The following is a 26,477-nucleotide window of genomic DNA, read 5'->3' as shown; positions in this document are numbered from 1 at the left end:
TTAAATGCTTTCTTAGCGTGTAATTTCATAGTTGTGTTGCCATTTCCTGCCATTGCTGGAAGTGAAGGTACATACTTACATATAGACGAGTACAATTAGGTTGCGGTGTAGGGGGCGTATACGTAACTTAAGAAAATTTATTTACTGCAACGTTAGGTTCTGGAGTACTTTCACTGTAATTTTGAAATGAACACGAGCAATAGTTTTACAAAGAAAAAAATTGAGCTTCCTGCAGGTTTTCAAGCGTAGCGGTGATCGAAAATCCAAAAAGTTTACGGAGCTGCTGCGTCATGCCAAACAACGTGCAGTGATTGGTTTTGTCGCTACAAAGACAGCATTATTAACGACCGCGTAAAAGAAGATCAAAAATCTTCAAAGGCGGAGAATTGGAGATATTGCTTGTTGAGGATGCGTGTCAAATGCAAGAAGAGTCTGCCTTAGGGTGCGAACAGAGTGGCCGCTTGTTGCCGAGCCGAGCCGGCTGACGCTTATTGCGAGAACCAATGCGAGAAAACTGGTACTATACAAATTAGTACAAATAAGCGCGAACAGGTCATAGTGGGCGCCGAGCTGGTCAGAGCGCAAAGCTGATTGAATGCGAGAAAACAGTTCCAAAGCGTATTCTAGCGCCGAAAACAATGTTTATTCTGCGAAAAGCTAGTTTTGGACATAAAATTCTTTGGAAAAAGGGAAATCAAAAATTATATGCTGTCATTCATCATTTAATGGCATTCTTGTGTAATGTAATTTATTCATCTTTAAATTCCTCTTAATTAATTTATATTATTTATTTTTAATTTTTTTGTTTAATTTTTCTTTTTATTTATAAAAAAATGTATTCATGAATTTAATACAATAAATACAAATATATAAAACCAAAAAATTCTTACCTGAGAGTTACTATCAAGCGTTCAAATGGACATATTGGTACTTTAATAAAATTACTCCACTTCTTTTTTAATTTATCACCAATCTTTTCGAGAATATAGTCGAAAGTTTCAATACTCATTCGAGTATATTTTTTAAACTTGGCAGGATATTTTCTTAAATCACTATATAAGTGATGAAATTCTCCAAATTCACTTCGTTTATCATTTATTGGATGTTTTCCAAATGATTTTTTATTGATAAAATACTTTAAAACAGTAGCCGAAGCTAAATACTCATCATCTGACGAATCCATATCTTTTTACTTAATTTCACAAACACGAATGAACAACAAACAAATGCATACAAACATACATAAAACACAAATAATAGATAAAATATCAGCGCTGATTCTCGCATCCACTATGCACACTCAAACTTGTTTCTCGCATGAACAAGTTCTCGGAATAAGCGTCAGCCGGCTCGGCTCGGCAACAAGCGGCCACTCTGTTCGCACCCTTAGCGTTGGAGGTCAGTGGCAAGCTTTTTTAAAGCGACTACATACGCTGGGAACGACTCATAACCAAGGAAATTGGGTTTCTTATGACCTCAATGTGATATTTGATATTCTGAAACAATTTACACTTCAACATTAGTTTTATTAGGGTTTTTTGCTTATATTTTCAAAGTTTAACTATTAAAATTCAAACTATTTTCAGGTATATAGGTAATTTACTGTCCAGCTATCCAAACTGATTCGGCCGGACCCTTTTTAAAAACGTGATATTTTAATACAAAATTTTTTGCTGTACAAATTTTCTCCAAATGATTTCATAAGAACACTTTTTCTGAAGTTATATCCGGTCAAAAGTACACATCACATTTACTGCATACATACAGTGTGCCATGTCGTATGAGTAACGCAGAATGCATAAATCACCTGTGTCAACGCTTAGTGCATTTATTGCATAACTTTAACTGCGTATAACTTCTATAAGGGTAATTTTATGATAGAAATATTTCAAACCAATTTTATAGATCAATAAATTTTATAATAGAATATCACCTTCCCAAAGTTGTAGATTTACGCGCTTAATGCAAAATTGTAAAACAAATCCCTATACAATTTCTAACTAGAGCTTGTTACTGTAGATGCTTGCTTTTATCGCAGAAACCTGCTACTTAAGGAGGCGTTTGCAAAAACAAATCAAAATCTGAAATAACAGGCACCCCAGTACATATTTATCGGTATGTATGAATCATCTGCTACCGACGGTGACCTCTTAAAATATTTATTTCAACCTTTTGCTAAGAAATTAGGCAGTCAACAATGTTTAAACTTTTGAGTTATGCGCTAAAATGCATATACGAGTATTTTGATAAATTTATAATTTTTTTTATGTGTTCAACTATGAAAAATGTAGATATCACAATTAATGGGAGTAGCAGGAAGCAATGTTTACCACAACACTAATTGCTCCGTGTATTATTGATAGCAATTGAATGCAAAAACTCGATCAATACTTTACCATATATTATATAATTTTTTTATATCAGAGCTTAATTGTTAATAATTTTTACCTAATTATTCAATTAGGTGTGGCGGTCTATAATAATCCGCTAGAAATATAATTAGTTCACAAACTTTGGCTGAATATGTCCTCCAAAGCTTTTCCAATGAACTATGCATATGTAGGTGTGTATTGGGTGTGAACTAATTGGTTTTTTATATATTGCATTTTTTATATATGTTTGTATGCATACATTTATGGAAGCATACATATGTAAATTTTATATGTTTATAATAAACGCCCATTTGACTTATTTGGCATTTGTTACAAATGCTGATAAGAAATATGATAAGCAATGAGCTGCAAGCCGTTCACCATATGTTTAAATATTTACTTAATTTACCGTAATAAAAACGCATTGTTATTGTGTGTGGGAGTTTTGGAAATTTTGCTTAATAAATAATACAAAATATTTGCAAAAAGAGGAGGTAATAACTTATATGATAATAAAAAGGAAATATTTATGCCATTTTTTTGTTTGGTGTTAATCTTTTTTTATGTTTATACCCTGAACAGGGTATATTGAGTTTGTCTTGAAGCTTATGACAACCACAAGGAAACTTCGGAAAGGGTATACGTAAAAGGGTCGAGCTGAGTCCATTCAGTCTCCCAGTTTTCGAGATATCGATCTTTACACGAACCCTTTCCATCCCAAGAAGTATTCTTTTAAGATATCTTCTCCAAATTTGAAATAGGTTGTTGGGCAAGGCAAAGCTACAATCTACGAATATACTGTGCGGATCGACCACTTTAGAATATAGCTGTCATACAACATGACCGACTAAAATCGAGTCCTTGTATGGAAAACCTTTTTATCAGAGAAGATATCTTCAGAAAACTTGGCCCAGACTATTCTTCAAACTAACACTACCATCTTCGAATAAATGGTTCAGATTAGACCACTATAGCTTATAGCTGTCATACAACATGTCCAATCAAAATCAAGTTTTTGTATGGAAAACTTTTTTATTAGATAAGATATCTTTACGAAATTTGACTTCAAGTATTCTTCAAAGCAATAATATATTCTCAGAAGAAATGATCCTCTTCAGACCAATATAGCATTCAGCTATCATACAAACTGACATATCAAAATCAAGCCTTTGTAGGGAAAACTCTTTTAGTTGGCAAATTATCTTTACCAAATTCAGCACAGCTCTACAATCACTGAAGAAATGGTTCAGATTGGACCACTATATCTAATAGCTGTCATACAAACCAAACGATCAAAATCAAGTACTTGTATGGAAAACCTTTTTATTGAAACAGATAACTTCACGAAATTTTACATAGATTATTATCCAAAGAAACTCTTGAGTCTCCAAAAATATATTTCGTATTGGACTACTATAGAATATAGCTACCATACAAACGGCCCTACCAAAACTAAGTTCTTGTATGGAGAACTATTTTATTTAACGAGTTTTGCCATGAAATTTAGCCCAAATTATTATCTAAGATAGCGCTATAATCTCTGAAGAAATCGATCAGATCAGTACACTATACGAACTGAACGTTCAAAATGAAAAAAATCATTTTTTTTATACCCTTGAATGTTATAGGAAATGCACCTTTGAAGATCATAATTGCTTCTGTGCAGCCGTAGTTAGCATTATTTCTTGCTCTCAAATAATTCCAGCTACAAATGGCAGCCACTGGCACTGCCATACTAACATATTGTATCTAAGTAACTACAAAACTTTGCACAAAATGCTATCGCTTCCCAATCTGCTCGAACTCTGTGCATAATTTCCACACTAATGAATGCGCTTGCGGGCTTGGCTTGCCTTGCTGCACACGTTAGACATTGCACGTGCGCTAAACCAGAATTGGCTAATTCTCAAAATAATTTTCGAACACTAGAAATGCAACACGATGAGGGGAAAAATACCAAAACAAGCGCAGAAACTAGCATTAAGCATGCAATTTATGGCCACCGAGTTGAAGTTCAAGGCTGTGAAGCAAATGCTAGTGGCAATGATTTATACACACACATATACATACATATATGTATATAAAAAAACGAACAAAATTTATGGCCAGCGCCTCGTGTTGCACATGCTTTGCACTAATAAAAAGGCAAAACGGCGTATAACCGTTAGTCATTCATACGACATGCTGAACTTAACTATAATAAGCACATAAGCACGCCAAGACGCTAGGCACTGCGCCATCCAGACTTGTTTATATGCAGACGAGCGAGTCTCTCGCGTAAAGACTCTTCAAAGTAAGGCTAATTTAAAACCGTGTGACTTTATTTGCTTATGTGTGTGTGTGTACTTTTCTTATTAGCAAGAAGTTTTAAATATAGCGTAGCACTTGATATGTACAAGTATATGTGTATGTAGGTACATTGTTGAGAGCGTTAACTGCACACCTGTTTACACAAATTGCTGGCCGGAAATATTTTTAGTACGCAGTGACGCAGAATAAAACGTAAATATGTATAATGAAGTACTTCAAGATTTTCTGATATTTTTTTCTTTTAGCAAACAGTAAACTATAAATTTTATTGCTTCTTAGTGATTTCTTCTTATCAGCTGACAGCTGAGATATTGCCTCAGTGGCGTGCCCGTGCATGTTTGGTAGCTGAAATGTCCCGAAAGTTGCCCACTTATCGGCTTTGTTGGTCGTCAGCTCATAAAAATGGCTTTAGGTTATAAATTAGGAACAATGCTACCAAAAGTCAATATTTTGAAAATTAGGCTGCTTATCGAGCTAGTGGAAAACGAAGGTTTAGACCTTCCACTTGATTAATCGCTTAAGGGGTTACAGGGGGTTCAAAAAATCGAATTTTTCTTATTGTCTTATTAAATTCTATGATACCTCTGGAATATTGTCATAAATTTTCAAGTTGATCTGCGTAATAGTTTCGGAAATACAGCCTTTTTTCCGAGGGGTCACCGAAAATATCCTGGCAATGGCCGAGTTTAAAATATTTTTTTCCAAAAATTTCTGAATTTCTTTATTAATATTGTATGTTTGTAACAATATATGAGATTTATATGAGAAAAAAAATTTTGAAAAAATTAGCAACGGCGCTACTCCAAACTCCTCTTGAGGACCATTCTTTGTGATATATTTTCACACTTTCAAACATTGTCTTACCTTTTCCTTCTCTTTTATTTTTGTTTAAACTGCTTTCACACGCGGACTCTTTTGTCGCTCATTATTGGCAAATTTCTTTTTGTGCTTCAAAAATATGTTGCGAACAAGAACATAGAGTTCGCTACCCGAAGACGAGTAGCATGATACCTTCGTCTTTCCTCGGCGTCTTTTCTCCTAAAAAATCGGTTTGGGCCACAAAAGATTCCTGGTGTAAACACAGTCTTAGTTTGTTTAAATCAAAAGTCCCAAATAATTTCGAGGAGTCCTGCCGAGTTGATCTCCCTTTACCCGAAAAGAAACCTTTGTCAGTTTCGGTAACGTGGATCAATTATCGTAGGTACGAGAAAATCTTTATACATAATAAAATATGTAAGGTTCTTTTACGGTGGAGGATGGGGTCATGTGTAGAAGTTCACGCAAGTGAGGAAAGTTCTCTGATCGTCATTCACTTGGGAGTAGCCAGAAACGATTATTTTACATATGACTCAAACAGCTCACGACTTCCGGTCTTTGACCAAGTATCCTCTGGGTAGCCTAAGAACATCCGTTTGAAGGCGAGCTAAAGTGAGAAGGCGAAACATCCCCTGCATAGGGTTGTGCGTTGGGTTTGGGACCCGCCACGTAAAAAATACACCCAATGAAAAGGAATAACAAGCCTCGGATGAGTGACCCCCCTTTTGATGACGACCATGGCAAACGAAATAAGGACTACGAATTGAGGGCATGCACCTGGAATGTCCGGTCCCTTAATTGGGAAGGTGCCGCTGCCCAGCTGGTTGATGTCCTCGTGAAAACAAAGGCTGACATCACCGCCGTCCAAGAAATGCGATGGACGGGACAAGGACAGAGACGAGTAGGTCCTTGTGGCATTTACTACAGTGGCCATATAAAGGAGCACAAGTTTGGTGTGGGATTCGTGGTGGGAGAGAGACTCCGTCGCCGAGTACTATTATTCACTCCGGTGAATGAACGTCTAGCCACAATCCGCATCAAAGCGAGGTTCTTCAACATATCGCTGATTTGCGCCCACGCCCCGACGGAAGAGAAGGACGATGTGACCAAAGATGCCTTTTATGAGTGCTTGGAGCGCACTTATGTGAGATGCCCCCGTCACGATGTAAAAATCGTGCTTGGCGACTTCAACGCCAGGGTGGGCAAAGAAGGTATCTTTGGCACTACGGTCGGTAAATTCAGCCTCCACGAGGAAACATCCCCAAATGGGTTGAGGCTGATCGACTTCGCCAGGGCCCGAAATATGGTTATCTGTAGTACTAGATTCCAGCATAAAAAGATTCATCAAGCTACCTGGCTGTCTCCGGAAGGTCGTTTTTACTGACTTGCAAGTGGTTTTGGCTCCTCAATGTATACTAACTCTACAGAATGTTGCATACTCTCAGGTGCTTTTTCAGACACTTTTTGCAACTTTTTCGCTTGAAAATTTTATCTCATCATGTTTCTTTGCTTCCTTTTTTAGCCGATAGTATATGTATATTTCCTCATTAACATTTATTTACTTTACGCCAAAATAAGGAAGAATATAAAATTTAACGACTGCAATTTATTGTTGAACGCCACAAATTATTTAAATTGCATTACTGTCATATTCGCATTAATATCAGCGACAAGCTAACGGTAATGCAATCACACACAACAGTTTACACTGAAAATTATATGTACACACTGCTAATGACATGAAAAAGTTGTAAATTTAAAATCTCGCCAGCAGCAAGCTGAGAGCACAGCAAACAGGTGGACAAGTCGTGGGAATAAATTTCAAGCAACTTCAAAGGATGTGTGCGCACACAACCGGCAGCAGCAACAATGAACACTCGGCCGTTAGCCACCTACTAACCAGGAACCACAGGAAAAAGTTCTCTGCTGCAGAATGGAAAAAACTGCATCGTTAGCATTCATGGCGAGAAGCGCGCGTGGACGGCATGCAAATATTTGCAATCAGAGGCAGCAACACACGCGCGCCGCACACTGTTTGCGCCACATAAGTGCTAAACTTTCAATGCGTCTATAAATAGGCGGAAAGTTTGACGCAGCAACAGCCACAGTGGCGACAACAGCAGCTGGAGCGGCGGCAGCAGGAGCAAGAAGGATAGTAGCAGAAGCGAGAGCGGCGACAGCTTGCGCGAGAACGGCAGCAACAGCCAACAAGTGCGGCAAATTGTTAGAAAAGGCAAATCACATGAAAAAACCGGAAAGCAACAGCGTAGCATTCGCGTGAGTACACCTACACACACACACACACGTAACGGAACACTTAAGGAGGATTTAATGCGATTGCCGCATTCAAGGACGACGCGCACGCTAAGCCCGGCTAAGACCGAGAACTGTAGGGTGCGCGTTGCGACAGTTGAGCCGCTGTGCAGCTGCCACGTTTTTTAATTTACCACGCTCGCCGTTGAGGGCGGGTCATTTGCGTCTTCACATGTAACAGGCACAAAATTCAAACGAAGGACTCGGCTCCTGTGTGTATGTGTGGGTGTTGCGCCAGCATTTTTCACACAAGCTCGCAACGGCAAACAGTAATCCATGACTAGTAGCACTCCACTATGAACATTAATGCGTCCAATTGCCACACACTCCGTGCGGTCCTTGCGGTCGTGCTCGGCGAGGCATACACATGCTTGCCTAGAAAAATTGCAAATAATTGCAAACACTACATAAATAGATTTTTATTAGTTTTTCTTTACCACGCCATGTGTTGAGATTATTTTTACTGTTAAATACGATTCACACATCATAGTTTTTGTTTTTGTTTGCGCTACATTTCCTCTGATTTTCATTTCATTCTTTTTCATTTCGTTCAGTAGCTTTTATCGTTATTTGTTTTTGTCGCTTTTTTCTACTTTAAGCGCCTTTTTATGTCTTATTGTCCGGACGGAAATGAAGTGAAGTGCGGTAATGAATGAAAATATGGCAAATGGGTATGTGAATGTGCTGTCTTACTGTATGATTGGTTAGGTTTACGAGCTTGTGCTATACCAGTAAGCTCATAAAACGAGCCTCTGAGAGGAAACTACTCGAATATTGTACAATAAAATGCTTTGAGTTACGCTTGCCTGAGAATTTATGCAGAACTTATAAAACGATTCATTAACTTTTATATTATTTTGCATTTAAACCCAGGAAAACACGTTAGCTTCGGTGCAATCTTTCAACAATACAAAAGATTCCCTACAAGAACTTTGGCCAGTTTGTATGACAGCTATATGCTATAGTGATTCAATATTAACAATATCGATCATTCAGTTTGCCTGATAGCTATAAGCTATAGTGGTTCATAATCGACGGTTCTGACAAATGAGCAGCTTTTTGGTGAAAACAGAGCGGATGCAAAATTCAAATCTCAAAAACTGAGGAACTAGTTCGTGTTCTATATATACCTCATCGCTATATCGACTAAGCTCATCATACTGATCATATATGTATATATTACCGTCTCCGACATTGCCTTCTTCGTGACAAACTTAATATGTGAGTACCCTGTTCAGGGTATAAATATATTGGGTAGTCGAAAAAGTCTTTTCGTATTTCTAATCAAACTTCAACTTATTTTTTTGTATTTATAATGAACTTTAATGAATCAATTATAACCATTTTGGTCGACCACTTTTTGCTATTTTTCCGCTAGAGACATTATTTCATTAGTGTAAAACTGGTTTCTCATCAAAAAACTGCGACAAGTAATTTTCACAGGCTTCTCTTGAAGCCAACTTTACTCCATTAAGGGAGTTCTGCATTGACCGAAACAAATGGTAGTCCGATGGTGCAAAGTTAGACCTGTATGGTTGATGCATAAAAACTTCCCAGCCAAGCTCTCCCAGTTTTTGCCGAGTCATCAAAGATATGTGTGGTCTAGCGTTATCCTTATAGAACACGAGACCCTTTCTCTTCAGTTGTTGACAGTAAAATGTAGAATCAGTCCTTCTACCAGGCTGGAGCAGCTCATAGTAGATGATTCCTTTCCACCCACCAAACACTCAGCATAACCTTTCCATTTACTGAGCTTCAGCACTCTTGGATCATGGTCTTTTTGGCACATTATTGTCGTATTTGATCCACTTTTCGTCTCCTGTTACCGGTTCTATTTCATTTCGTTTCAGCAAATGTTAATTCGGTCTTTTAAATTTTTCCCATAAAATTTATGTGGTTTCGAGTTTCTTTTTGTAGCCGGCCTTTTTTAAATGGTTCAAAACCGTTTGATGATGAATTTTAAGTTCCTAAGCGATGTCATAGCTGCTTATGGACGGTCCTGGTCAACCCTTTCCATAATTTTTTAACAATAGGTCGACCAGAGCGAGGTGCATTTTTCACATCGAAATTTCCAGAACGGAAGCGAGCGATTGTTGTGCGTCTTCGTAAACTTCACAAATTTCATTGGAGGCTTGCGTGGTATTCTTCCCTTTTTATACAAAAATTTGTAACTCCTTCGCCAGCTTGTCGATAATATTATTTACCTAACGGGTGTGTGTCTTTGCTAAAATACTTCAAATGGGCCTGAATGTAGGCAAAGTTTTGAGTCTGAATATTCCTTGCCATTGAAAATTGGTTATTTTTTCTAAATTAAAAAAATATAACAACAAAATTTGTATAGAATGAATGCTTAATATAGTAAATATTACCAGAATATCGAAGAGAAACGAATTTTTATATTCGTCAAAAAAAATTATTTATTTTACTTGCTGTTAAAAGACTCATTTCAAGTTTTTAAAAATGCTTTTCGTCAAAAAATAATTAAAATTTATTTTGCTTATCTTTAAATAGTTTGGAAATCGATATAAAATATAAAACGAGTTCAAAGCGAAAGATGCTACTCACACAGCTGTAGAAATATATATGGATTTGTTAATTTTATCTCACATACTTTTCAATTTGTTCAAAACTTTACAAGCAATTTGCTTAGTGGTATATCTTTATACACTCGTCACTTAGGCCTTCCTTGCTACATGTGTATATCAGCACATCTGCATCATCAGTATAAACCGACTGGAAAGAACATTCACTCAGCAATATATCCTTTTTGAAAGCATTGAATGAGAAATCTGGACAAATTCCTCTGACTTTATGAGCTTACACGCCTACACATACATATAAATGTACATACAGACAGCTGTATTTATTTATTTTCCTTTGTGCCAGATTGCCATTATATTCTTTGCAGGAGTAATTATGTGGTGAGGGGGCGTCAGCATATGTGAAACGTTGAATGAGAGAAACGTTTATATAGTATTTACTACATACATATTGAGATATAAGAGTATAAAGGGTGCCTCAAAAAAAAAATAACTTTACTTTTTCTTCTTTACTGGCGTAGGCACCGCTTACGCAAAAAAAATATCTAAAATGTATTAAATGCGTATCAAAACTGTGAGAGTTGATAAATAGAGTAGATAGATAAAAATAATTAAATTTTTTGCTATTTTTTTTTGTCTTTCCTAATACAATTCTATTTTATGCATCAATTAGAAAAGGTTTCCAATCAGCGCTGCTATATTTTGTTATTTTGATCGATATTTCCAGTATTGAAGTTAAGTAACTGTGCTATATAAACACCCATTATTCTGTATGAAAAGCCCAAATTAACTGATTTTTCGCATGAATGAAAATTTTTATGAGTACATTCCGCTGGGCTTTCTACATTTTAGAAAATTAATGGAATCTTTTCAACAAAAGAATTCATAAATGAACACTTTTCCATTAAAGAAAAGTAGCAATAAATGGTCTGTAAATATTACATAGCCAGCAGTTGAATGTAAAATTTTTTGTTTTGAGCAAAAGGGTATCGTAAATTACTTATCTTAGATTATTTGACCGGTTTTGGGGAAAAGGTGCTGTCTTTTTTTCATTTAAAAAAAATTACAGTCTCTGGAAGTTATGCCGAAGCTTTTATTATCAATCTTTGGTAAAACGGTAAGTTTTGCAATAACCCAAACTGTACTGTATGCATTGATAAATTTTAGGGTTGATTTGCAGACTAGTCTAAAAAATAGAGATACATACTAGAATAGTAGGGATAGTTAATTAAATGTTGCATACAATTAGGCTTATTTTTTTATCTTAACGAAGTTTCACACCTGATATGAAGTTAATGGTAGACGAAAGTAATAGCGTTTTTGACAACTGCAATAAAATATTAGCAATTTCTGTAATCATTCATACTATTTTTATAAATTATCTATTTTATCTTGTATTTTATGTCGTAAAACACTAAAAATTTATATGAACTAGTGTGGAATTCTAAAAAACGATAAAAAAGGAAGTATACATTTTTTTATTTTATTTTGGCGTGGCTGAATTTTAAAGAGTTATGAATGGTTTATCTCGATTTCCGGCAAAGCTTGGGATCCTATGGAAAAGTTAGATGTTGTAGGTAATAAAAAGCTCATAACCTCAAAATTTTCGTCGTGACGTCGCACTTATAAATTCTATATGTTAGTAACAACCCGACCAATTCCAACCAAAAATGGTATGTGTGGTTACGCAAACTTTCCTACCATACACTGGCGAAATCGGACTACAGCCACACCTACTTTTCATATATTAAAACAAATTATATTTGATTCATTCACTTCCAGTATTTAAATCAAACACCAATGAATATATCACGCTATAAAATTTTGTCCAAGTAGTGTCTCAAATATCTTAAATCTTACGCCCAAAATTTTTCGAAATCTGGCAATAACTTTTCAAAGACCCAGACAACAAATATCTGAACCGCAATGAGTTTAGTTAATATTTTACCGAACATATCTGTGAGTTCTATTATTGAAATTCGGGAAGATTATTTTTGTGATGCCAGCTTCATCTTGTGCCGAAAATGGCTAAATCAATGCTTGCCTTAGTCTACCATATACCTAATATAAATATTTTCGATCTTCCGGTTGGCTTTATACCGTAAGGAAGCTTAATGAAGTTCAGAAAGAATATATTTTTAATAACAGTTTACCGTTAGGAATCGTAATGAAGTTCAGGAAGAATTCTTTTCTAATAACATTTTGTCATCTTGCCTACAATGGATGAAATCAAGCAAATACTTTCCTTTGTGCAACGTAAGGTTTCTTAATGAAATGCAAAGGGTATCTGTTGCTCATGTAAATCACTCACTGTTTGATCGTATATCTTTCCATGAAGAATTGCAAACCTTACTGAAGAAAAATGTCAAAAGAGCGGGCAAAAATATGGCATTGTTTGCTATCGGACTACTTTTTTAGCGTCGCTATTGAAAAGCCCGTCATATATGTACATACATTTTCTTATCTTATAAATACTTAATTATTATTTCATTTTACAAAATATAATTTTCTTAATTCGGAAAATTCTAGAAAACCATTTTCAATTCATGTACACGTGTCATATTATTGTTGTATAAATTTATTAATTTATTTGGGTCGGGATGCTTCCAGCGAACCCCCAACAGCTGCACTGCACATGCCATTCTGCCAGTGATTTTCTCAACTAGCCTGAATATTTAAAGCGAGAAAGGCGTAGAAATTCACAAACAAAACTAAAACATAAATACGACAACATATTTACATGTATATACAGTTATATGAGGTAATTGGCGCACTCAGCAGACAACGCGATAAATGAATGCGGGTACCGAGCCGACTGTTTTAAGGGGCACTAACCAGTTGGAGGCACAACAATAACAAGCATGCCCGTATTTACCTTTAAGCCAAGTAACCTTGGCACCTGCCCACCGAGTTGCGGAGGTTAATGGTGTCGATTGTGCCGAGCGCGGCCGATAAACCAAGGCTATCAAGTGCCATCAAGTGGATGGCAAGCGCCGAGGTAAAACGTATGGCATCAGGTCCTCGCCGCGGCTAATGAGTCGAGACGCTATTTACAAATAAATGGTGTCTTAGCAATGCCCCGCTTAAGTACAATTCTTAAAAAAATAACAACCACATACTTTGGGGTACAATAAATAAGGGCCGCACGACTGCCCTGCATTTGTTGGCAGCGAAAGTTTTTCAGTTTTGCTCGAATTGTGTGTGTGAATTTCAAGTGCGTGTTTGCTGGATTTACAGCTGTTTTCAACACGAACATTTCAATTGCACGCTGGCGCGCTTTTGACGGTCGGCGCGCCTTGTGGTATGCTATGCTTAAACTCTTCGCCGTGATATACACAAGGGAATGCAAGTTAAAAAGTCATTTGTTTTGTCGTGTGTGGTAACTCTCCGGAGGACACGCGCTGCAGTGACTTCGTTGTGTTATATAAGAAACCCGCTCGTGCTGATTTTCGTGTGCGATATGCCGTCCTTTCTTTTCTGGGTTAAAGGTTGCGCGTCGCTGCGGTATTTCACGTTGAAAGTGTAAACTTTCAATTTTTTATTAACGTCGCATGGCTGCAAGTGCTTGACCGTAAATTTCCAAGTTAATTACTAGTTGCTGCATGAATATTTCAAACAAAGCATTTTACGAGCAGCGAATCAGATTGCCAATAAATATTTCATGGCTTGAAGTTTCAAGCATGTGTCGCTTAATATACGGTGACATATATACATTACAATGACCTGTAAAATAAATTTCAAGGGTTGGAGGTAATTAAAAAGATTAAAAACGATTTGTTCCTTAAACCATATGGAATCTATCCTCCCGCTCAGGACTCTTTCCAAAGTCCCCAACTAGAATCGAAAACTCTAACTACTGAAAATATACTATTCTCAATTTGAGTCAGATCTAATTTAAGCTCTTCACTAAAGTTATGCCTAGTCTGAGTATTAAGAAATAGTTATATTGACTATAGGATCCCAACAGCCACAATCTTTGACAAAAATAGACAATCAATTCCTTCACTGGTATAATTTTTCTTGAAGCTCACTTCTTCTTTTCTTTATTGTTGTAGACACCGCTTACAAGAACGCGCCAGTCGTTATCGCTGTTTGGCGCCAATTGTAGATTCCAAGTGTAGACAGGTCCTTCTCCACCCGGTCTTTCCACTGGAGTGAAGGTCTTCCTATTCCTCTGCTTCACCCGACGAGTATTGCGTCCAATACTCTCAGAGCTGGAGTGTTTTTCGGACGACATGACCTAGCCAACTTAGACGCGTCTTTTAAATCGCTGAACTATGTCAATGCTCATCGTTCCATCGATTGCAGTATTCGCCGTTGCCAATGTGCAAAGGACCATACATTTTCCGCAGAATCTTTCTCTCGAAAACTCGAAACGTTGACTCATTAGATGTTTCCATCGTTCATGCCTCACTTGCTCACTGCCTTGCTCACTTGCTTTGGAAAAATATCTTATTTACTGCCGGTTTTACAACAAGGAGCCAGAAACTTCAGAGCACCTGAACCTAGACTGCACAGCAATCTGTAGTACAAACTCAAGGTATAAAATCCCGGATATACCCCTTGCTTCGCTGGAGGGCTCTCGACTTCACACTGTCAAAAAGTTGAAGTAACTGATCCAGGTCCTTGATAGATCATTTCTCGCCTCACCTAGAGTTGGGCTTTGGATTTTTGAAACCTTGGTTAAGGCAGTATTCTTTCATGATGTATTTTTCGAAGGGAGGGCGTTCGGTCCAGCCACACTCCTTTAACAGCTATAATAGCATTAATGGTCCACTATAAGTCACTTCGATTGCATTTCTCGCCTGGTGATATGTTCTCTGCGCACATACCTCCGATTTGTGGCTGGAGCGGAGTCACTGGGAAAGATGCGCTTTTTGTAATCGAAGCTCATGGGGAACTTTGGAAACAAGTTTCTTCCGTCGGGAGCTCTCAATAAACTCTTGCTTTAGACAGCCACTGTAGTGTCTTACAAGCAGAAGTGGCAGGCATCAAAGTAACAGCTTCTTTCATTAAAGACATTTGTTGCAATAACAGACCTACTATACAAGACTTGAACTCGCTGACAGTGGAATATTAGAAATCTAATGATCTTCTTGCTCCTGGTAAGATTCACATGTCCACAATGATAGATGTTCTAACTGAACATTGTCTCATTGGCACTCACGTGGTTAGACTAAAGATAAAGTTGAAGCATCTCGGTGACCACCGATTCTACAAATCAAAATGTAATTAATTTTAGCCACCTCAATAAATTTGTGACAGGCTCTAGGCGCTTTGTCGATATGCGGAGGACTTTTGGATCCGTACCTTGAAGTTCTGGGCATCACAACAGAGATCTCTAGCTGTCTCTAGGAATTCACAAATATCAGCATGTTCATCTTCTGTCTAATCTAGGGTAAGTAAGGTTAGGTAGGCATACATGGACCAGTTTTGATCATTTGTGATCCCAGATGGAGTTCATTTACGTGATTCATGAGGATTAGTCATGCTTTAAGATCCCTTCGCTTGATGAGAATTTCCGCAAACACTGCGGCCTCACTATCGATACCTCTTTCAGTATCTCATAATGTCTAACCTAACTATAAACTGATATCCCTACTTTTAAAACAATTATGTATAGCCAAGGATTAGACAAAACTGGCGCTTAACCAACAGAATTTCACACTAAAATTCGTTTAATCTTAAAAAAGCACTTTCAGGAATTTTCCGTTAGTTTTCATAACTTTCAGCGATGTTTCAAACCACTCGCCAGCAGAGATACCACAGAGAGCAGCTTCATGAAGTTTACAACAACAAAAAATGTAAAAGTTAAATTATAAAACTGTAAACCGCTAAGCGCACCAGGTTGCCAACATTAATATTTAACCAACAAAAACAACAATTGGGGTATGAAGCCCTAAATTTATGTTGGCTTGAATGTGCAAAAGTGTAAAACAACAACAAAAAATTAAGGAAAATCGCAGCGAAAAATATTTAACAGGCTGTTGCAAATATTGCGGTTAGCGGCTGCCTTGTGCAACACAAAAACACACAGATACAAAGAAAGATAAAGAAAGACAAACCGAAGCTGCTTCTAATCTTGCTCAAGCACTTTTGTGTGTGCTGTTTGTGTATGCGGCGCGTGCAAATAAATGTGCGCATTTAATTAGCCTTTATGAGCAAACTTTTAATTGCAACAGGCAAGAAAATTAGCAGCGCAGGGATGAGGAAAGCCGAAAATCAGACCAAATTGTAAATATTTTGAAACCCAAAAATTTTAATTTCGAAAAATAAAACGTTAAAAGCACATTCGGTGGCATTCCGCGGCGCTAAGCGTGCAATTATTATTTCAACGTGTTAAATCTGCTAAAAAATCTCGATATTTGCCTTTGTGTTCAAAGAATTTTCCTTTCATTTCTTTGTTGCAGCATTTCTTAGTTGTCTAAATATTTACATTTCGCGAGTGGGGACTTCTCAAAAGCAACGAAATGCTTGCGAAACAAAATAAAACAAATACACGACATAAGTACCGTCAATTTGCGCCACAAGTTCAATGTAAACAAGAAATATAAAAATAAAATAAAAGCTGCAAGTGCCACAAAAGTGAAAATCAGTAAGAGCAAGAGCGGCGGAAGGTTATATTTGTATATTTTATATATCGTCACCTAAAATGCAAAATAACATAACATCACTTTTCATAAATTTACAGACGAAAGAATACCGAAGTAAAAGAAAACACTCACAGTGAAACAAAATTTGGGTTTTGGTTATAAAACGGTTATTTATTGGGTATCATACACTTATATTGATTTGAGTTTTGGTTATAAAGTGGTTACATATTGGTTACCATATAATCATATTGAAACAAATTTTGAGTTTGGTTATAAACTGGTTACATATTGGTTATCATATAATCATATTGATTTGAGTTTTGGTTATAAACTGGTTATATATTGGTTATCAAAATTTGAGTTTTGGATATAAATTGGTTATATATTGGTTATCAAAATTTGAGTTTTGGCTATAAAACGGTTGTATATTGGTTATCATATAATCATATTAAAACAAAAGTTGAATTTTGGTTATAAAATGGTTATATATAGGTTATGTATTGGTTACATCTGACAACAAAAGCTGAAAATTGTATTCTACATATATGCAATATAATGTATTGAATCGTAAGCAATAAAAAACTCAATTTCAATATTTTTGATGATATGTTCTTTTGCAGTTTAGCTGACGATATGTATGTTTGTGTGCATACAAGTGCCTAAATAAGTTTTCATTTGATAACAAGTTTAGGCAAAATATTACAAACGCAAGTGTTGTATAAATAAATAAATTGCATTTTTTGGCGAATTTCTGCCCAGGGTAGCCTAAAAATAGGCGCAGAAACGTAAAAGCCTTTATTTCCGTTTTATTTTTTGCCTGTTGTAAGTGTTGTTAAAACGAATGGCGCTCAGCGTTCTATAAAAGTTCAAGTTCAAGCACAAATAACGCGTAAAGGCTGAGGGTAAATTGACAAGCAGGCCAGACAGCTTGGTGACAGTTACATGGCGACAGAACTATCGCTATTTTAGGGGACAAATTTGCATGAAAAAGTATGGGTATGATTGAAAGCAGGAGGGTACGCCACATGCCGACACATTTAGATTGTGAATGTGGAAACAGTTTTATGTAAGTGCCCTTAACATTGCTACGCTTGAATTGCGCGGAATTTCATTGTTGTGATATTCAGCATAAATGATTTGCCAGTGACAGCTGCTGTGCGATGGCGCAGCGAGTATGCCGTAATTGACAGCGTTATTTTTGAATGCATGAAGAGTTGCTGTCTTCGCAGAGACAAACAGAAAATGAAATGCATTAAAACTAAAGCACAATAGACCAAAGACTTGCTGAAGTGCTTTTGTAGAAATTCTGCGCGAGTTCACTAGCTGAATATTAATGAAAGCCACAAATGAGCTTCCATAGCTTTTCAAAAGCTTGATGGAAGACATTTATTTTATACATAATAAGTATAATTTTATAATGTAAAGAATATATAATAGCAAAATAGGCGTTAAAAGTTCATTTTGTATAGCACAAAAGGGTATAAAAAAACTTTAATTTGATTTGGAACATTCGGTTTCTATGACAGGTATATGCTATAGTGGGCCGATCTGAACAATTTTATCAGAGATTATACAGTTGTTTTAGAAAATACTGTATATCAAATTTTAGTAAGACATCTGCTCTAATAAAAAAGTTTTCCAAAGGAGAGCTTGCTTTTGATCGGTCGGTTTGTATAGCAGCTATATGCTATAGTGGTCCGATCTGAACCATTTATTTTGAGATGCTTGTTTTGATTTGGAAATTAATTTCTGTCAAATTTCTTGAAGATATCTGCTCTAATAAAAAAGTTTCCCATACGAGAACTTGAATTTTATCGTTCAGTTTATATGGCACCTATATGCTATAATGATCCGATATCGACGGTTCCGACAATTCAACAACGTTTCAGGAACAAAATGATGTGTGCAAAATTTCAGATCAATATCTCAAAAACTGACTGACTAGTTCGTGTATATACAGACATACAGAGGAACCTGGCTAAAATGACTCAGCTCATTATATTTTTTTAAGGTCTCAAAAGCTTATTTTTAGTTAACCAAAAATTACTAGGATAACTTTGAAACACATATACATACTTATCCTATTTTCAGTATGGATCTATTCGAAAATCAAATATCTTAACGTCTTATCCCAAACTCTATGAAAACTAAGTAGTTGTAGGATAAAAGAGGCATTCAGTAAGAATTGTACTTGGACATTACTGTATTATTGATATATTCCATTTTATTGTATTACTTATTTCTCCACTATTTAATTTTTAATTTATTCTTTTTTCTTCCTCGATTTCAGGCGTACGAATGCCGCTTTCCGAAATGTCCACAAATGCCCATCGTACTCGATTGCGAGATCGTCAAAGATGAGGTCTTGGAGAACGGCGCGAAACGCAATACAAGTCGACGCTGCAAATTGGCCGTCGATGCGCCGTATATTTTCAAAAAGCTAATAGGTGTAGACTTTGTATATTTCCTGCAACACAACTACCTCGATATGGCCAATCGCACACTGAATATAGAGGCTGTGAACGAGAGCTTCTCATCACGCATAGAAATCTTCGAACGTTGTCGTTACTATGCACATCCCGACAATCCCGACTGGACCTGTTTCGATCAGACTGCCACATTGGATATTAAGAACTTTTTCGGTTTCGAACACTCCATGGAGAAGATGGGCATGAAGCAATACACACAAACCACACTGAAGGGTAAGGAAATCATCGAGTATTTCATAAATGAACTGAAAGAGAAGGGCGTCACCAATGTGGAGCGTTGGGTGCCGCCAGTAGATGCACCCTGTTCGCCGACCACGCGTGAAGACAGCGAGGAGCCAGCACAGAAACTCAAAGATGAGGAAAGGCGTCGCTCCTCACACGACGTGCTGCTCGATGGCGATTTTATAGCAAAAAATTTGGGCACACTTACACCTATGCAGGCGTCAAAGCTGTTGGAGCTGCGAAAAATGCTGAATGGTGTCGAGGACTTGGAGCAAATGCCAAGTTATCAGACCATACTGCGTTTTTTGACAGCACGCGACTGGCACGTGAACCAGGCCTGCACCATGCTCAAGGATTCGCTGAAGTGGCGCAAGGAGCACAACATCGACACGCTGGTTAAGGACTATAAGGCGCCAGCGGTGGTGGTGAACCACTTTCCGGGCGCATGGCATCATCACGACAAGGATGGACGTCCGATCTATATACTGCGCTTGGGTCACATGGACGTGAAAGGTCTGCTGAAGTCGATCGGCACCGAAGGTTTACTAAAGCTCGTGAGTTTGTTTGTTCTCTACTTTGAGGCGAGTGTTTTTTAGTTTAACACTCTTCTTTGTAGACTCTACACATCTGTGAGGAGGGCATGCAACGCATCAAGGAGTCCGCCGAAAAGTTGGGTCAACCAGTGTTGAGTTGGTGTATGCTTGTGGACTTGGAAGGTCTTTCCATGCGTCATCTCTGGCGCCCGGGTGTAAAAGCTCTGCTCAATATCATCGAAACGGTCGAGCGCAACTACCCCGAAACGATGGGTCGCGTACTGGTCGTGCGTGCGCCGCGCGTCTTTCCCATCGCCTGGACAATTGTGAGCGCTTTTATACGTAAGTTCCTCCAAAATAATTATAGAAAATTGTAGAGAACTCATAATTTTCAACCACACACAGATGAGAACACGCGCTCGAAGTTCCTATTCTACGGCGGTCCCGATTGTCTGCACATGAAGGACGGCTTGGAGCAATACATCGATTCGGAGATCATACCGGACTTTTTGGGTGGTCCATGTAAGGTAGGTCGTGTGAAAACTGTCCAATGCTGTAAATAATATAAATTTTGTGTTATGACTTTTCATTTAACGGTATCTAATTGTACAACTTTCTTCCTCTCCAAATGCCAACAAATGAAAATTTTGTTCTTTACGAAATTCAGTCTGCATTGACCTACATTCCGTATGTGGAAATAATTAATCAAAAGTATTTTACGCATTGCTTTTTTCCTAATTGCGATTGTGTAAGAGGCGCTATTACTTAGCTTTTATGTTTTTAGAAATCTTCACCATTTGTTCAGTGTCAATCAAAATTATATGCGTGCGCTTCGTGCGCCAAGTGATCGTGAATACATTGTTGCCCGTTATGTAAATCATGTCTGTGCCAGTTCTGGCGCTCTGCTCATATATGTACATCACTCAAAATAGTATATAATTCAAATAAGTAAGTGTGAATGTGTGTCATGTGCTGTACTTTGTACGAACGTCTCGAGCATTTCCACTTAGAGTCTTGCTTCCGAACAGCGATAATGAAACGCTCGATAGTAGTTCACCGACCTACATCTACACAAATTACATATGCACATATATCACAAAGCTCAAAGAGGCGTCATGTACTTGTCTTGCCATTAGATAAACCAATCAGTTGTTTGTAGAATGAAGGAAGTAGCTGATCATTTAAGAAGTCGCTTTTATCCTATGACCCATAATTAATATGTGGACTTTCATCTTTCTGCGCGGAGCTCATTCTCTCGGTGTCTTCATTAATATTAATCTCTCATAAACATTTTCTGTATCTCTGAAAGCACACTTGTTTCATTCACATTTACATATGTAAGGTTGGTATCAGGGGAGATTAATATAGTTCGCAACTTCGCGACATTTGGAGTTTGGAGGCGATCTGCTAGCTCAAATTTAGTGTTCAGCTGCTTAGTCGAAGATACCAAGACCCATATCGTCGTCTTCTTCTGACTCCGACTACTTATTTTTGTTGAATTTCTTTCCTTCGAAATGTTACGAATGACTTTTTCATAAGCCTTTGCTATGCCGCTCGTCTGATTTAGTTGTGAAGCTCTAATAAATCTTTTTCTTCTCGAATATTATTTATGTTAGTGTTGTTGCTGTGACATGTAGTCTCTATGGAACCGTTAGTTTAAACAAAGATGTCTTAAATACAATCTGAATCCATCGAAAACGTTCAATTATTGCAGCCAGGGCCGTAAAGAAAAAGTCGGGGCCCGGAAAGGACTTAGAATGTGACCCCCTGATCCATCAATTGTCGGTGAAATTGTTGCAGAACACTGGGCCACCAAGCTAACTCGGACCCCGGGCAAAATTTTCCCGATCTCCCCACCTCTCACAGTCACTGATTGCGGCGAAAGCTTCGCGAAAAGTTATTACTCAGCGTTTTTTCCTATCACAGTTGCCTGTTGCTGATTTTAAAGGGAAGTTATGCAGAGAGAGAAAGTGTCAAAAAAACGCTGGGCCGGTAAAATTACTTCGAGCCCGAGAAGAATTTTCCGCCATCTTTCTAGCTCTCGCGGTTACTGATCGGGCGAGAGCTTCGCGAAAAAGATCCAACTCAGCGTTTTTTCCTATCACAGTTGCCTGTTGCTGATTTTAAAGGGAAGTTCTGCAGAGAGAGAAAGTGCAAAAAGGCGGGGTAGGTTAAGTTAGGTCATAGGGTTGATAACAAACCAATTGATTTCACATTGACAGATATTCGTCCTCCTAAAAGGTTGATCACCAAATCCTTATAAATGGACGAAGCATTTTGAGTTCTCCACAAATGTATTGGAACGATATTCGTCCTTTGTGTTACTCATAATCTTTTAAAGTGGATAACCAGATCCTCATAAATCGATAAAGCGTTTGAGTTGACCAAAAATTTTGTCAAGACAGGTCAATATCAATCCAGGCACTTCGCTGGGTTCGCCAAAAGTGAGTCTATCGAGATATTTTAGCCTCAGTCGAGTAATAGAGGGGGAAGTGATAAAATGGTTACACCTTGCCTTCCTCCATAACTCCTAACACAAATAAAGCGGGCCAGCTTAATGGATTATTGTTGAGGTTTCTATTGAAGTTAAAAGGTTTTTCACTAAATAACAACGAAGAAGATGGAACATTGATGAATACTCCGCAGAAGTCAAATATCAAAGAGGGTCTATTATTTAAACTTCTTATGAGGTATAGTAAGAATTAGGGTCAAAGCTCGTTGGCGAAAAGTGAGAGCACACATGCCCGAGAGCTTTAAAAAGCAATTAATTTCATTCAGATCACAACATTTCAGAAAAACTGTCAAAGCTTATAAATACCATGTAGCCCCAGACCTCACAACATTTTTGCACGGTGCCGCTGTGCCAAATTTTTCTATTATACTCTGTGTGTGTTTGTGTGAATAATGCATTTTGTAATCAAAAATAAAATTAATCACCACATTCCACTTGACTTTTCTCTCAATTTCATTGTCAATGCACGAAACACAGACACTCATACATGAAGGTGGACTCGTGCCAAAAACGCTCTATAAAATGAACTCGCTCGAAGATGACGATGCGGAGGAGGAGGAGGCCAAAAAGTCTCTGGAAGCCGGTAGCGCATTGATGCACGAGCATCGTAGTTTATATAAAACCGTTGAACTGCGCACCGGTTACATACACGAGGTAATTATACCGAATGAGGACCCGAAGAGTGTGCTCACCTGGGACTTCGACGTGATGCGCAGTGATCTACACTTCACATTGTATCGCGCCACAAAAGAGCTGCCGCCAAAAACTGGTAAGTACAAAGCTGTGCTGTGCTTCCGACGTATATAAACTCAAATGATTTTTCGTGCCACTTAGACACCTCTGTTTCCATATTCGATATGAGCGACTTCGTGGAGGGCGAACACTACTTTAAGGAGGAGCCAACGCTCATTTGCCGACACCGTGAAAGTGTGCAGGTGTGTAGCCACTCCCTTCGTTACAGCTGGGTGGTGTTTTCACTAATAACTTTTTTTCCTTCGGCTCACAGGGTTCCCATGTAATGCACCACACGCACTCCTACATCATGCAGTGGTTCAGCCCGTCAAGCGGCCCCGAAGGCCCCGCACAATTGAACTTCTTCTACGAAGTGCTCAGCTCGGCCAACTACAAAGGCTCCATGACCAGCCTGCAATCCGGTTTCTCATCATCCTCCGCTGCCAGCTCGTGTCAGAGTCGATGATATGAAGCGAACAACGGCGCGGCCTGCAGCAGTGCGGCAGCACGTGCGGAGCATGCCAATGGTGTGGTGGTGGCCGATGATAGTACAGCAGCGGGGAAGCAACAGCAACAGGAGCATAAAGGTGAGGAGCAGGTGCATGCACATGGCATTATGGCGGCGAATTCGCTGATGGAGAAGACATTGAATTGAGTTGGAAATGCGAGTGTACTCGTATGTGTAGCGCAAATAAATACACAGTTAACTTTCGTTTTTAAACTCAAAATAATATAATTTAGTGTTACATAATGTTAATATGAAAGCATGAATAGTTTAATAAAAAAAAAATCATAAAGACGCTATAATTTAATTTAAATCAAAAGAAAAACGGAACTTGGCTTTTAAATAGCGTTTTAATAGAGTAAAGAATATTTTTAGCCAAAGCAGCCGTGTCATGTGCGAGCGAGTTGGCGAAAAAATGCAATTTTAAACAATTTTAATTTTGTATTAACGAATTTTATAGCTAAAATTGTAATGACTGCAAAGCAAATAGAAGAAGTGTAAGTTTATTAACGCCTTTGATTTGTTTTGAAAGTATAATGTCATCGATAAGTCGATAACAGCGTGTACAATAATTATTTGTCAGTAGCAAACAATCATGAATGCAATAAAATATTACGAAAATAATACAGCCGCATCGAAATGTGCAATAACATTTACCTACAGACGCGTACATATTTTTGAAGAACTTACAACAAACTACGAAATAACGCCGATACAAAACAATAAAAGATTTACAATATAATAAACAAATGCAGTGCAATTATTTTTGAAGAAAATTTAGCAAAGGAATTGTCATTCATTTTGTATGTTAAGCACAACACAGTAAGCGCAAAAACAATAGTTCATAAAGAAAACACACTTCTTCGCGGTAGCGACTGTTTTTAATGGAAAAATCAACTATTTCAAGAAATTTTAGTTCGTAGCGATACATGGAATAGCTACAGTAAGGCGGTTAATACCTAATGTCTGCAAAAAAAAATCTTTCTCATATTTTCTAAAATTTCTTAAATTAATTTTTCTTGAAAAAAGTTTCTTAAAATTATTTTAATTAGCAAATATCAAGAAAAAATCGAAATATTTCAAAATCTTCGCACATAACCTAAAAACCATACGCGTCGTGACGTTAGTAAACGCTTTTTATTGAACTCCCAAACAAATGGTTGTAAAAAATAAATAAAAAATATGGTTAATTCTTAATAAAAATACATAAACATATATTTCTTAAGAGTTCACACTTTTATTTTGTGTCAATTAACAGAGACGGCTGAGAAAAATGTAGCAAAACACAAATAAGACAAATATGTACAGCAAAAATGCGAAACAAATATGTTCATAAATATGTATAAAACGAAAACTAGTAAAATAATTTTTAAGTAGACATACATACATACAAACAAAAAAATATAAATGTAGTTTGCTAGTAAATTTTGCCGGCATCAACCTGGCTGCATGAGCATTATATATGTAAGTAAATAAATTAATAAATAAAAATGCAAATTTTTTAGCTTTTTATATAAACAGACAGGCGAAAGTGTGGCAAAGTAATGCAAGAAAGTGTGTAAGCTTGGCAGAAGAAAAATCGCTGATGACACAGTAATGAAAGTAAAGTATTAGTAAAGTTGTAACGATAGCATTTAAGACGACTATTAGTAGTGTTTGCCTTTGATTTGCGATTAACGAAATTTCTATTTAAAAAAAACTAAATGTAAGCACTCCTGATATTACTACCGACTACTGGTTACCTACCTTTATTTCAGTGAAAAACGGCATGTAATTGAGAATGTAGATATTTTCTGGCGGCACTTTGATATAGCCACAGGGCACTAACACATTTGATGGAAGAGAAACTGTAAATTCTATTTTGAATGAAACATAAAATTTCAAATACACAGTTATATACGCATACACACACACATACACATGCAGACATCATTACATACACACATGCGAAAAAGTTAATTGATGTATTCTGTTTTATATGCTCCTCAAGTTGAGCTTATACGAGTATTTTGGGCGAAAGCTAACAAAACTTTTCCAATCTCAAACTAACATAAACAATAATTATGAACCATATATCAAAAAAGTATTACTCTAAGAAATGTTTCATGTTAATTAAATGTATAAGCATAAATAAATAATATTTACTGAAAAGAAACGAGCATTTTTTGGGCTTGCATGGGTTAAAAAATATAAAAATAAAATAAAATTGCCTACTTTTAGGCTTGATGTTTGTGAATAAAATCATAGTGCATCACTTGTGGGTATATTTTAAATATTTCAAATAACCATACTTTAATTCAAACATTAAATCGAACACTTCAGAAAGTAAACTCCCACTACCAACAAGTATAAATCGCCGATTCGAGACGGGAGTACATGAGTTTCTATTACAAAACGCCTAGTTGAGGGATCAGCCCTCTAACCTAACCTAAACATTAATTTGAGACATAAGAAGACGTCAAATTGTATACGAGAAAAGAAAAAAGTCTTCTAAAAAGGACAGTACTATGGACCCTCACTGAAAATATACCCATTTGCAA

General features: G+C 37.2%; 1 protein-coding gene across 2 annotated transcripts in view; it reads left to right on the top strand.

The window, feature by feature from the left end:
• LOC105232344 (protein real-time) overlaps positions 1 to 26,092 on the top strand; it is a 37,535-nt gene extending 11,443 nt beyond the window's left edge. Inside the window, exons 3-9 of one of the 2 annotated variants that reach the window (XM_049446431.1) lie at positions 19,235 to 20,209; positions 20,272 to 20,530; positions 20,594 to 20,715; positions 20,856 to 20,936; positions 23,178 to 23,469; positions 23,535 to 23,635; positions 23,707 to 26,092. In XM_049446431.1, the coding sequence (XP_049302388.1) occupies positions 19,235 to 20,209; positions 20,272 to 20,530; positions 20,594 to 20,715; positions 20,856 to 20,936; positions 23,178 to 23,469; positions 23,535 to 23,635; positions 23,707 to 23,898 (2,022 nt within the window). In that variant the 3' untranslated portion in view covers positions 23,899 to 26,092. The remainder of the gene's footprint in view (positions 1 to 19,234; positions 20,210 to 20,271; positions 20,531 to 20,593; positions 20,716 to 20,855; positions 20,937 to 23,177; positions 23,470 to 23,534; positions 23,636 to 23,706) is intronic. The other variant, XM_049446432.1, reaches the window with a different exon arrangement.
• Positions 26,093 to 26,477: the final 385 nt, after the last annotated feature.

The sequence above is a fragment of the Bactrocera dorsalis genome, chromosome 1 (assembly GCF_023373825.1).
Source record: "Bactrocera dorsalis isolate Fly_Bdor chromosome 1, ASM2337382v1, whole genome shotgun sequence".
Lineage (NCBI taxonomy): Eukaryota > Metazoa > Arthropoda > Insecta > Diptera > Tephritidae > Bactrocera > Bactrocera dorsalis.
The sequence above is the reverse complement of the archived record's forward strand: the minus strand, read 5'-3'. Positions and strand labels throughout refer to the sequence as shown.